Source organism: Vipera berus, assembly GCF_964194415.1.
Source record: "Vipera berus genome assembly, chromosome: 2".
Lineage (NCBI taxonomy): Eukaryota > Metazoa > Chordata > Lepidosauria > Squamata > Viperidae > Vipera > Vipera berus.
The window spans coordinates 251,251,413-251,265,949 of NC_138203.1; the positions used below are offsets into that span (position 1 = coordinate 251,251,413).

The 14,537-nt window shown below is 36.9% G+C and overlaps 1 protein-coding gene across 21 annotated transcripts in view; it reads left to right on the top strand.

The window, feature by feature from the left end:
* FOXP1 (forkhead box P1) overlaps positions 1 to 14,537 on the top strand; it is a 678,799-nt gene that overhangs the window by 635,314 nt on the left and 28,948 nt on the right. For all 21 annotated transcript variants that reach the window (XM_081321542.1, XM_081321526.1, XM_081321537.1 and 18 more), the window contains one exon: positions 4,183 to 4,266. In XM_081321542.1, the coding sequence (XP_081177668.1) occupies positions 4,183 to 4,266 (84 nt within the window). The remainder of the gene's footprint in view (positions 1 to 4,182; positions 4,267 to 14,537) is intronic.

Genomic DNA, 14,537 nt, shown 5'->3' on the forward strand with positions numbered 1-14,537 from the left:
CACTGTAGAGATATATGGTAAGCCGTGGGCTAAGTGCAAAAGATAATTATATTTGAAATTTTACTGAGTTAGTCGTTTAGAGCTTCAAATAGTTTTAGAGAAAAATCATCTTCCAACTTTTTGTTGTTACTTTTCCTGATAACTATAATTTATATTTTACAACATAATTTACTTTTTAAACATCCCATTTATCTTCTTATCTCAAGATTTTGGTTCCATAACCTGTATTTTATTTCCTGTAAAATTGTTGCCATGCCATCTCTATGATATATTTTCTCCCTTCCCGCCCCCCAACACCCTATTCCAAATAAAACAATTTTCAAAATACTAGTATTTCAATACAGTCAATGAAGAGCTGCAAAATAACCTTCTAGAAGTCTTCAATAAAAGCTAATTTCATTCAAGCTTAAAGGAAAGCAAATTTCATTCAAGGCTCTCACTACTTGTATAAATGCACAAGTGCTGAAGCTGTAATTTCTGTTGTTCATTCCTTCCAACAGTTAAAAAGAAATGAAAATAATCTTTGTTCCCTTCTCGTCATTCAAATCCAGGTTTCATTCATTTAACTCAATAAGTGCAAGGGACTGAATTTGAATTTAGAGCACAGGTAAAGGGTTTTAAAGGAAATAGAAAATTAGTCCCTGTCCAATTTATGAATTATTCTTTTGTGAGTTGTATTTTGAGTTTCCAACAGCCAATCAATATCCACCAGTAAAGATGATTTTGTGTTATCTTTATTCTGCCCAGTGACAATTTTATCATTCTGCCCTGTGATGCAACAGTAAAGGCTTTCCCGAAAACGTGAGCAGATCTTAATAACATTGATCATTTCCATAGACGGGCTCGATCTCCATAGGATAAGACTACCTACATACCAGTTTAGGACCACTGCAGGGGTAAAAATCTTTTTCCTAGCATGATGTACAGGAACACAAAAACTGTCAAGGTCTATTTTCCAGGTGTAGTCAGGCCAGAGACAAAAGTAGACTGAGTTGCAGCTGTTTCTTAGCAAAAGGCATTTGCATTAGCTCCCTGCCAAATTTCTGCAAGATTTCTTCCAACATTTACACGGCTGGTAAACAGTGGGATGCAGGGACTTATATTACTAGCCCAGGACAGATCTGTCAAAAAGACTCTGATCTAAAAGGTGTCCATGAATCCAGAATTAAACATCTGGAAGTTCATTATCAACACCAGTATGTAGAACTGTGTTGAGAAACAGACTAGAACACTTTTTCAAGATAATGACTTGGTTCAAAAGTAAATATTATTCAACCACCATTACATGTGAACCTTTTTGTGGGGGAGGAAAGAAAAGGCTTTTTGGAAGGAGCTGTGACTGCTTCCCCACTGGTTAAAGCACTTATCTCATTCCACTCCTAGTTGTGATCATGTGATTATGGATATGCTGCAACACCCTCAACTTTGAGAACTAGGTACAACTCTCCTCATTTAGTGTCCTCATAATTTCAAATGGTCATTAACAACCGAGGACTACCTGTATGTTGATTTTATTAGAGGAGCAGATACGCTTGGGATAAAATGGTTTGAGTGTTCAATGTGGCCATATTTTCCTCTAGGAAGTCAACTTTTGTAATGTTCTGAGGGGATTTTTGCACTTGTGTCGGAAGCCCTGAGGTGCTTCCAGGTTGAAAGGATTAGCCAGTGACATCATCGTTGCTTAGAGGATGCCCAATTGGGAACTCCTTTCATATTCCCAGCAAGAGCTGGAACAAAGGATGGGAGTTCACACACACAAACCCCATGGCAGCACTTGGGTCTCAAACGTGACCCTGCTGCTAGTCAAACCAGCATCCTAACCAAGCAAGCCATCATGCCCCTCAAACATTTCTGTTAATCAGGTTATTCTTGTTATTAATATGCTGATTGGACAGGATTTTTATTCATACTAAGGCCAGCATGTTTTGTATTCCAACTAGACAGCGGAAGAGGTAATGGATCCCAGTTTTAGCCTCAAGGAAGATAATGGCACTTATTTTTTTTTCAAGATCAGAACAATGAATCTGCTGTCTTGCATTGACTTATAATAATTTATAGTTGAGTAGTGTATAAACCCTAATCAGTTTTCTGATCATATAAAGTAGGAATTTAAAAATTCTTAATTCCAAATAGCTGGATGCATTTAAACTTGGGTTCTGCTTCTTTTCAGAAGAACTGGGCATAAAATAATATACACATCTTGCCTCTTATCTTTCTCCTCATTTTCACTGAGAAAAAAAGTCTTCATTTCAATCATGCAGAAAGAATAACTTTTACACTGGAGAAATCTTGCAGGCCTGTAATTTAGTCAACAGTTGGCAACATCATAGTGAAAAATATTTGGGTTAACCACTTCAAACATGTAGATAGATATGTAGAGCAACTGTTACTTTGCAATGTTACCTGTAAGTCAGTAGGCTTCCAATAAAAAAAAATATCCCTGTTCTCATTTGTGTGGTCTCTCCCTCTTGTGTGAGTACCTCAGACAACTGTAGCAAAATCTCATGTGCACCTGAGGATAAGCCATGAATGCATTATAATAACCCCAAGATTATAATGCATGAATAGAGAAAGTGGGTTTGCCAGAAATTACTGGACTATGCCCACTATTCCCCATGCCCACTTCTATGCTGACTGGACGAATATAAAAACCATTAGCATTTCATCCTGGAGTTTGACCTGGTGATTATGGAGGCATTATCACTTTCCTGAATTATTCAGAATGGCAAGAATTAGAAACTTGCTGGTATTGTTAAGAATGAGTATTATTGATGACGCTCTTCTTTTCACTGAGGCTTTGGAAAGTTTAAAGTTAAATCCAGTTGCTTTTCCAAAAGGCAACTGGACTTTCTTGTTGTTGTTTTTTCTTGAAAACATTTTGCGTCTCATCCAAGAAGCTGAATGGTGGGGAATAGAAGGATTCTTCAGAAACATACAATTTGTTTTTCTCTTTCTCTCCCTAGAGACAGTGAAATAATACTTTTTAAATGGTGCTAAATCATCAAGTAATTTTTATGTTTTTCTAAATGGTTTAGGCATATGAACTATATCACTTTAAAACCTGTGAGATTGTAAAAATGTAAAGTCCTCTCAAAAAAACCCAACAACTTCATATTTCAACTTCTTCTTTTTAAATTTATTTACTGAGGCTTCTACATTGCTCCAATACATTAGAGTTTGAATCATAGGAATATGTCTGCATGGATGTTTCATCAACAGAGTGAAAAGGCTGGTGTGGGAGAGAATTTTATCAGTGGCTGGAGCTATACTTGTATTTTATATTTAACACCCACAGATCAGGAAGAGAACAACCCCATGCAAGTTGGCTTATGAGTTACAATTCAGTTTTAATATGTGCATCATCCAGTCTGTACTAAAAGACAGAAAAAAACTTGGTAACAAAAAACATACTTGGCCAGGATGTATCCTCTTGGCTGTACAAGCAAATGTGAAAAAGAAAGCTTGTTGATTTTTCTCCTCCACAGTGAAATCTTTTCTATGAGAGAACAAACATTTACCTTCTGTAAATGGTTGCTTTTCCCTTTCCCTAAAGCTGACTATCCATTTAATGTTTTACATGTCAGCCTCACCTAATAGGGGGTATGTAGCCAAGTTTTTGAAAAAGGTATTGAGTGGGATATTATAGAAAAGGAGGAGACGACAAGCTTTAAAGCGGAGGTGTCAAACTCGCAACGTCACGTGATGTGTCGTGATGTATTGTGACTTTTTTCCCCATTGCCAGCAATGGGATGGGCACGGTTTTGGCATGACGCATCCGGCCCGTGGGCCGGCAGTTTGACACCCCTGCTTTAAAGCTAACAAACCTTGGCTGTGGGTGTCTTAGCACTGAGGTTGGATAGTGACTGCAATTCCTTCATTTTCTCCCTCATTGCTTCAGCAACCTCTCCTGGAGCCGGAAGGACTAGACGTCCTTGCGTCAAGTGCTCCAATGCATTTTTGCAAAAAAAAAAAACCTGACACCCAGCACCAAAAGTTTTGCTTTGCTTTTAAAGAAATGCCAGAGCCGGGATGTGGGCTTCTCTAACATTTCCAAATCACAGGAAAGTAATAGTGTGCACTTTTCCTGTCATGTGCTAGCTACAATGCCAGGGTTTAAATAGGGAAGAGCCGTTCTGGATTCTGTTCACAAAAGTCATGTTTACATTTCCCTTTCCTGTTCAGCTTGCAAAAGACAAGGAACGCCTACAAGCAATGATGACACACCTGCATGTGAAATCAACTGAACCAAAAGCTACCCCTCAGCCTGTAAGTATCTGCACAGAGTACGTAAAGCTTTGCCTCTGCTGATTCTTTGTATCCGAGAGTTCACCGCAAATACAGACCATTTCTAAATAACAAGATTAGTATATCAGTTATTACTAGAAAGATTGCTCTCTTAGTCTGTTATGAACACAACATAATAAATAGCCTTGCTGCCTTTTAAAAAATAAAGAGATTTATTATAAGGTTAGCTTTTTTCCATAACAGTACACTTCTTCTTGAGCATTATTCAAGAAGTAAATTCACTACAATATTTGCAAAGTAAGTTCCCCATCATTTGGCTGACACACCTGTCCCACTGCATGTTTCATGACTTAGCCTCTACTGGTCCACATAGAGTTAAGGATTTAATTCCTAAGAAAACTGAAAAAATAATATGTCTTTTCCAGGAAGATATGTGCAAAGTAATGGTTTTGTATCTGTAAAATCTATTTTATTTTTTTTTCTTTCAATTATACCTAATCAGGTTGCTGTTATTCTTGAGTCTTCAATTTGAATCTCTTCTTTCTGTCAGATAGAAAGATAGATGCCTGCTTACATGCTATTTTACAATCGGCATGACAATAAAATTGATAAACCAATTTGCTGTTACGGTTCATCACTACTTGCTGATTAATGAAGTTTATACAAACTGTAGATCATCAGCACTAAATTTTCATACAACAAGTAAAATCAAATTAGGCCATTTACTTACATATAGCTAAGAAACTAAGTAGCAAATCAATCCTTCAGCTTAAAATACTCACATGAAGCAATTAGAAATTTCAGAGTATTATCAGGAGAGGAATAAACTTTTAAAACCTCATATTTAAAAGGTTGTGGGGGGCATAAGCTTTTAGGATAAGCAAGTCTGATTTTGATATGTAAATTAAATTTTAATTTAAGATAGAGCATTTTATTTAAATCCCTGATCCCTTTCACTGCCTTAACAAATCTATGTGTAGATTTTTCTGCAGAATACTTTTGAGTGGCAAAAAAACAGGGTGCTTGTTTTCAAATATAAGGCAGAGCTAAGAAAGCCTTCATCTTGTGTAATCCTGTCTTCCTAAATTTGGAACTCCCATGAAAGCTTGGACGATATGAAATGAGTTTATTTTATTTTCTTTCCTTGGATCCATCTCCATATCTGCTCCTAAGTTCTCTAAAAGATAATAGCGGTGCGTCTCCAGTCACATCAAGAAGCAGGTAGATCTTAGGAGAGTGTAAAACATTGAAAAAAATACTTTGAATAACAAGTAAAGCTGCTTGAACTGTATCTTCACAAACGTTTGGGACAACTACTTTGAGGATTTCCTTTGTGCTCACACAGAAAATACATTAGCTGATATTGTCAGGAAATCATATATGCACGTATAGACAACCTGGGAAAAGCTCTCAAAGCTGCATCCTGGGCCTTCAGGAGGTTGTAGTTACTTGTGTGCATAGGAGGGTGGTGCTCCACACATAGCTAGAACTGTTTTACAAAGATTTTGGATTACCTCCTTCATAGTTCTCTAACAAACCCATCTGGCCTATACCAAACCTGATCCTTCAAATAGAATCTTCAAAAGATTCAACAGCTGCAAGATGATGTACAGGTAGTCCTTGACTTATGACCACAATTGACCCCCAAATTTCCACTGCTAAGCACAACACTTGTTAAGTGAGTTTTGCTCCTTTTTAACATCTTTCCTGCCACGGTTGTGAATCACTGCGACTGTTAAGTTAATACTGGTAGTAGTAATGAATCTGGCTTTTCTATTCACTTTGCTTGTCAGAAGGTCACAAAAAGTGATTGCATGGTGCCAGGACACCGCAACCGTCATAAATACTTGCCAGTTGCCAAGTGCATCAGTTTTGATCACATGACTACGGAGAATGTTGCAATGGTCGTAAGTGTGAAAAGCAGTCATAAGTCACTTTTTACAGTGCTCTAACTTCAGTCACGAAAGAAATGATTGTAAGTCAAGGACTAGCTGTATTTCAGAAAGTGAGTTGTGGATAACAATTATCTCTCCCTCTTCTTCCCCAGAAAGCCCTACAAAAAGAAGGTAGACCAACCAACATGGCTAAATGTCAGCTGCAGGATGAAAATATCAGAAGGGCCAACATTTCCCTTTGAGTACAAGAGCAATATGGCCAGAACGGTTTAGTCAGCTCCCAAGTGCTCATTACTTAAAATTCAGGACTTCTTTTTGCCTATAAATACTAACAGTAACAGAGATTCCAGAGTAAAAACTGCTGCACAACCAATAAGTGGGCCAGCAGAGAAAGGAAGTAAAATTGACCAAAGGAAAGGAAATGAAGGATGCACTGTCTTCACTAGTATTAAAAATGTTTTACATTCTGGAAAATTATAGCTTTGATGGGGCCTCCCACTAAATTTATTTTTAACTGTTCTATTGAAAATTCTGCACCACTAGTCAACATTATCTCTCAGTTGCTCTGCACAGTGTTTCTCTATTAAAAGAAATAGGCATGAATATTTTTGACTGAAAAATTAATAGCTTTTGAATTCGTACACAGCAGGTTTCTTTTCCAAAGCAGTCCAATATCACTGCACAGCACTTGTATAACCATTTATTTAGAGGCCAAGTCAAACCTTTGACAGCTAGGGCAGTGTTACAAGCCAACATAAAGAACTCCAAGATGTAAACCAACAATAGGCAGTCTGTGTGAGGTTTGCCATTGTCAAATGCATAGATTGTTTGGATTAGTTTATGTAAATGTACTGTTGTATTACCCTTTGGATAAAAAGATCGCATTTGTGTATGAAAAGTGGTTTCGTTCATAGGCAGCATTATAAATCCTTATCCTTTAACGTACACGTTAGAAGTAAAAATTGGCTCCTGACAGGACTATATTGTGTGACGCTGTTATTGGAGTGAAACAGCCTTCTTTTCATTTATTGAATATAGGAAATTTTATTACAGATATCGTCAGATAAATCAAAAATTATTAAAATATGTATAGGTGAGGAATTTGAAAATTAATTACAAAATGTAGAAATACAGTATTCTTTATATATGCTGTCTTTGCAAGGATAGAAGAAGAATAACATCACAGAGCCAAAGTTTGGCCTTTACATTCAGCAGCATATAATTCTGACTAGAAGTCAGTTGATGACCAAAACCACAACACTCAGTCCTTTTTACACACCATAATTATCGTTCTGTTCTCCTCCTTATCAGATGTAAGGTATAAATTAATTGTAATATTTTTAAGAAATTGGAATTTAAACTGGAATTTAAAATTCTACTTCTTTTTAAAAACTGCATACATGTTGACGCCCCAAAGAGTAATTGACTTGGTCTTTTTCAATCAGGGAAAGTTGATGAGAAAATTTTGAGTAGTGGTTCCTACCTTAAAATGAGCATGATAATCTCAAAAGCAGGTACAGATTTGTGGGGCAATGAATTTCCTTGTAAAATATGACTTGGTTAACATAGATACAGTATTTCTGGCCGGATCAAATGTAGGGGTGCATGAAGCAGACTGAAACATTTTGAGTTGATTGTTCCACTGTAATTTCAATGTCTTGAGAGTTCATTCTTCGGTTAGAACAGGGATCTCCAAACTTGGCAACTTTAAGACTTGTGGACTTCAAATCTCAGAATCCCCCAGCCCGGCATGGAATTCTGGGAGTTGAAGTTCACAAGTCTTAAAGTTGCCAAGTTTTGATGGCCCTTGAATTGGAACAACTAAAGTTGGCACATTCTGAATGCTGTAGTGCTGGGAAACAATTATTGCAAGCTGATTTAGTTTATCATTGTGAATAGCCTCAAATATTCCCATGAAGAATGCCATATATGCTGCTGCTGTGGTGCTGAATGCTATCTGTCTTTATATCTTCATGGCTTTGCAAGAAGATGCTCTCTGGTTTCAGTCTAGTTTTTATGCTCAAGTGAGACTCCATTTACAACCAAGCATTGCAGAATATAATTAGAAATCTAGTACTGCGCACTGGTAATTTTTATTGTCATGGGTGCTGTCATTAGATTTACATATGTTTCTATATATGCATGTTTATGCGACAGAAATGCAAGCATATATATTGTAACATAAGAATTGTAATTCCATTATTTTCAAGCATTCTTGGTGATGAGAGGGTAGAGGAAAACTAAGGTGCCAGGTGCTGTTAGATGGCATTGCTTAGCCACAGATTTCTTCTTCACAAAAGAAAGAAAGAATCATTCTTCTTTCTTTGGTAGTTTTTTTTTTCTTTTTTGCATACCTGGCTGTACATCCATCTTTATAGAGCTGACATAACTGTTGGCTATTTTTTATATATTTTCCTTTACCCTAACCACAGCAATTACAATTTGTTTTGAAATCCTGTTTTTAGCAACTGTGAAAACAAAGCATTCAAAATAGCCTTTTAACTGTGAGGTAATGACTGAGCATTTTAGCTGCTGTAGCTGTACTTTATAGTTTGAAAAATAATGTAGCAACAGAAGAAAAAAAATTGTAAGTGCAACACACCAAAAGCTGTTTTTATATACTGTTTTTCATTAAGTCCCCCCTCTTCAACTTGGGTTTCCTTTAGTATCCTGGCCAATAACAACACCTGCTAAGTGATCATTGCCTGCCAAATCTTGTGTTTCATGGAGTTATATATATTTTGTAAAGTTGCGTACATAAAATGTTCATGGGTGAAATCTAACCGTCCTGACACCCATCCACTTTCAGGGCCTCACTGAGATTAGTGCCATTCCATTTCACCGTTCCCAAGACCCAGTTACAGCAACCGTTTGAGCCCCAAATAAAACGGTGAGCACCCATGTCAGAGAAACCTTGACCTTAAGCAACACAGATGGCCCCAGAAGAGCTTACTGATTTTTACACAGGAAAAAACACGCCACACATCCCCTGCTATCTTCCTTGTGGCTTTGTTGTTGGTCTAGTATATGTCCTTCAGACATAGACCAATAGAAGCTACTTTAAAAACAATATATATATATATATATATATATATATATATATATATATATATATATATATATATATATATATATATATATATATATATATGTATATGTATATGTATATGTATATGTATATGTATATGTATATGTGTGTGTGTATAAGTGAATATATTTGTAGCATGTTTCCCATTCCATAGGAATTCGAGAAGCAGTAGGGAGGGGTGAAGCTGCTTCTTCATCTTATCATTAACATAAACAAAATATTTCTTTCATCATGTTTTATTTTCCAAATTATTTTAGTTTTCCAAATACTTGAGTGGCCAAGGAGGGAATGACTACGTCAGGTTGCATTAGTGCAGGCTAAAAGGGACAAACAAATACGAACTTGAAGAAAAAGCAAATATGCCTATTATTATTTATTTTATTTTATTTTAATCCCATTTATATCCCGCCCTTCTCCGAAGACTCAGGGCGGCTTACACTCTAAGCACAAATCAGTGTGCTTAGCAAAGCATAGCTTTGCTCATGCACTGTAAAACAATAATATTATATATGTATGCATGCTTAGGGGTGCGAGAGAGACCAAGTATAAATCAAGTTTACATGACCACACATCACATACCTTATTGTTAAAACCCATTCTATTGATGGTGTCCTAAACACATATACACACAGAGACAAAAAGAAACTAATTTATATTTCTGAATATGCTTTTGCTGGTATAGAATTTGTTCCTAGCAGAACACAAAGACAACTAATTTTTGGCGGTAGACAGCAAGATTACTTTTTCATTCCTGTGTTATTTTCTATACTCTTATGCAGTCCAAAAATTGCAGTCCTTACTGTAATAATTAAAGATACCATCAGAACATAAGGCCAGTAGTAGTAGAGCTTGCCTCAAAAACTCACTTTTGTTAGCTCCAACAACTTGATCAAAATAAATTGCAATAAAGTGAACCTTATTTGTATGAGAAAAATCTTAACCAACCACTTCTCAAATCCAAGCAATGATGTTTCTAAGTAGAAACTGATGTGGCATATCAATCAGGAAAATAAATTCCATCACTCTTAGCCATTTGTGACCTTTGCCCCACAAAATTGTCTTTGGTTCACTGTAGGCCTTTTTCATAGTTGATGGTTTAAACAATGAATGTTTAATAAATTATAATGAAGCTTAGCAGTTGACAGTTACAACAGAACCGTGCCTGACATAGTTGTGCTCCTATTCATAACTGGTATCTGTAGTTGAGGCAGTGAAAGCAGCCTATTATCAAACATCCCTGAAGTAAATAAAATGTTCTTCTCCGCATTATGTCGTGAAAATGCTAAGAGGCTCTCCTTACAGAAAAGCTTGAAAAGCAAAACTTTCATAGTAAGTGACATGCCATGGTTTACTTAACTTGTTCCTTCTGCCAATCTAGCAGTTAGTTACCTCTGATAAAGCGCAAAGCTCTCTAGGCGTCTGCTCTCACTGTTTTCCCTCTCTCCAACCCCTTTCTTCTCAGACGGCAGTCAGGTTTAATTTGGGAACTAGGCTCTTTTAGCAAATTAGCAATTAGAAAAATGTTGTGGGAATATGTATATGTGTCATTAGTTTTCCTGCAAATTAATAGCAAGAGCAGAGGTCAGGCAGAAATTTTCCACTTGACTGCAGTTCCTCTGTCAAGATTTGGCACTTTGCTTTGGAATGGCCACAGATGCTGAAAGCCACAGCCTTCCTTTAGGAACTGTGTTTTAATGAGTTTACCTCGTAGCCATTATTACAAATATTACGGCCTCTCCCTTACCCTTGAAATAAAATTACTGTTTCTGCAAAATATTTCAGTGACATCTTACGCCATTGCACATTGATGGTGGGGTCACTGGGATGTAGTGTTTAATCATTAGATCACCTCCATAAGCATCTTTTAATTAGAGTCCTTACAATACAATTTTATCTGGTAATTAGCCAAGATTGGCTGCTTCCTCTTTAGCTTATTAGTGGCAGCCTAGCAGTGGGTGTGAATCGCAGTGTCATTTGTCGAGCCTGTTCAAGGCGGTGCCCCCTCCCTTTGTTCTTCACTTTTGTGTTTATTTCTAGTTGTATTACCTACCCTGACTGCCTCAAGAAATTTAACTCAATTCAAATTATTTAACTGGAGAACGTTGACCTTTGGGCCTTCCACCCCCTCCCCCAGCTTCCTAGTAGAAACAGATTAAATGTTTAAGCTTTTAAACAGCAAAAACAGAATTGAACTTGTTTGAAATTGAGTGGTTTGAAAAGTAATGAGGAAACAGTATCCGTGTGCTTTTCAGCAGGCGAGCCAATCTTCCGAGTTTGTGCAGTGCAAGAACACTGGAAATTGATTCAGATTTGCTCATGCTGTTTAAGAGCAGAGATAAAATAGAGGAGATTCAATTTCTCAGGGAGACTTTGCATTGTTGTTATCCCCGTGCTTTTTTATCATATGTGATGGATGGATGGATGCCAGAAGGGCGTAACAAAATGCAATCATCCAGTTTCCCCAAATAAAAGAACATAGGGTAGCCTATCTGCTCTTTCCCTTTTGCATGAGTTAGTATTTGAAGGCCGTTTACCTGCTTGGGACAATGCAGTCACAGGTCACTTTGAAGTCCCTGACTGTCATTTTGTGTTATTCATCGCATTACTGTTTTGAAAGCAAAATCCTCATTCCATGAAGACCTTTGAAAAAACCCGAAGATAAAAGTTCCAGATCAACATGCCCTTTAGTACACCTCAGTGCTATGTTGTCATTTCAGCATCTTGCATGTAGAAAAGCATCTTGTAAATCAAATTAATCTTTTTTTAAGAAAAAATACAAATTAATCGTACCACTTCTTTATCAAGTTGTGCGAGGATTGGGTTTTTCTTTCTCAATGCCTCCTGTGCTGTTTACCTTCCAGAAATACACAGACATTCAGATAGATGCTGTTTGCTACAAACAATCATAATAACCATAGCCTGAAGAGAAAAGCTGAGGAAGAAGGCCACTGCAGTCGGTGTCCTCTACCCCTATTCCCCCCCTCCCTGCTGCTTTTGCTAATGAAATGCTGTTCTTCGGTACGCACAAACGAAGGAACAGTTCGTCAGAAGGAAGTATAAATAAGAAAATGAATGAAGAGGGACACTCCTAGGTTCTGCTTGCCAATTCTAAGTATCCCAAGTGTCTGGAGTAAGGACAGATGCCTCGCCGGTCTCCCATTAGAGGAAGAGCTTTCCCAGGCGCCTCTTGAATTCTGATAAGTAGCTATATTGATCACAGAATAGGATTGTCTGCTGACATCAGCCAAACAGTGAACTCTGGACTCACATGGACTAGCAGTTCTTTTCTACTGTCTATCCTCCAGAAGTTTTATTTATTTACTCCCTCCAGTCTCTGTCAACCCATCATGATAAGTGTTGAGAGCTTGGATCAGTCTGGTTTTGCGTATCTGCACTCAAACTTTGCATTACTTGAGTTAAAATGTAGATGCATGATTCCGTTATTTCAGTTGCATTACTTGAGTTAAAATATAGATTCAGTTAGGCATTTTTTCCCCTGACAGTTGACTTGTCATGATGTTAGCGTGTTGTTAGCGTATTAATTGCCCTGTACACCGCCCCGAGTCCTTGGAGAGGGGCGGTATATAAATCTAATAAAATACATAAATAAAATAAAATGATGATTACCTAAGAGAATCTTTTTCTCTTCTTTGTGAACATTTGTAGGTTTTATATATTGATTTATTTCATTCTGTTTTTCCTCTAACCCAACCCACTTCAAATATTCAAATTAAAGTGCAAATAAAAAAACTTTATTATTTATAAGATACTTAGGTATCTCTAACAAAAGAATATATCTGAGAGGCTTTATTGATTGTCTGCTTTAAATCAACAGAAAGAAAATAAAGAATCCAGTGGTCAAAACCTTTTTTCAACAAGTCAATTTTCATGAAAATGTACTAACACCATAGATGAAACAAAAAGAACATTTACATTTTAAAAGTGTAATTCATAACAATAACAATACTTTCCCAAGATATTAGAAAACGATATTAGAAAAAGAGTTGCTACCTTTTATATAGGACATTTTGTATAGTTTCATAAGAAAATTACCTTAAAATAATGGAACTAATTTTACTTAAGGAACCCAAAGAAAGGATCGGTGACATCAATATAAATTCTTAAATCCTCAATGCGAAAGGCAATTATCTGTGATTTTCAGTCCATGAGAAGTCTGCGTGTATAGATATAATAATATTCTTTTAATTTGTAATACGTTAAAGTACTTTGGGCAATCTTTTGTGTTAACTGCCTGAAAGAAAAATCTGCTATTTTCCAATGTAATCCTATAACTTAATTGCTCAGAAGAAAAACCCACTGATTTCCGTGGGATGGTCTTGTAAGTTAAACATATGTCTGCAGTCTTCATGATCTTATCAAGGGTCAGAATTGCTTGGGCGTCAACATATATGCAGGTATCCCCATGTTTTTCTTGGTTGTATCTAAAAGAGGCAACATCTACTACACAGGACCAAGTGGGGATGTGAAGAAGTGTATGTCTTCTCTAGCTTCAACTTTAAACATTTTTTTTAAAAAAAAACAACCCAGCCAGTTTGGCTGGTGCTATTTGTTATGCCTGGCTGAGAAACACTTTGCCTCCTTAAATTCTTCCTGAGGCCAGAAAATCAATGGTTTCATACTGACCCCAAAATGCCAGTCTTTTTAAAGAATGAATTTCCAATGAAAGATATTTGTGATTACAGTATAGACTCAGATTACCAGAATTATAGATAATATTACTGGTCAATTGTGTACTCTGGATAAGGTACTGGTAGATTTTTTTTAAAAAAATCTCTCATAGTGTGGAAAGTAAATATTGATCAATTTACTTCTAGGGTTCCCCCCCCTTAATGAAACCTGCACTCTTTTGGGTTTAGTTCATCTGCAGTAGTCTCCACTTGCTACTTCATAACCTCACGTTAAAGCTGTCTTTGTTGCCCACTCATTCATACAGCTATATCAGGGGTCCCCAACCCCTGGTCCGTGGACCGGTACCAGGCCCTGGCATGCCAGCAACCGGGCAATGCAAACAAGTGAAGCCTCATTTGCGGGATGCAGGCAGCACACAAAACCACACCCCCTCTGTTTTGTGGAAAAACCTTTTTCCGTGGAACTGGTCCCTGGTGCCCAAAAGGTTGGGGGCCGCTGAGCTGTATAACTGTAAAAACAAGGCTTTAACAGATTAACTACCCATATTATGTTCAAAAACCTCAGTAAACATATAATGCACATCTACATTAGAATGCTTTTACTGCAGGGTATGGAGTAGGTAGGGAACAAAGTTATGAAGGCATTTATTTATCAATTTA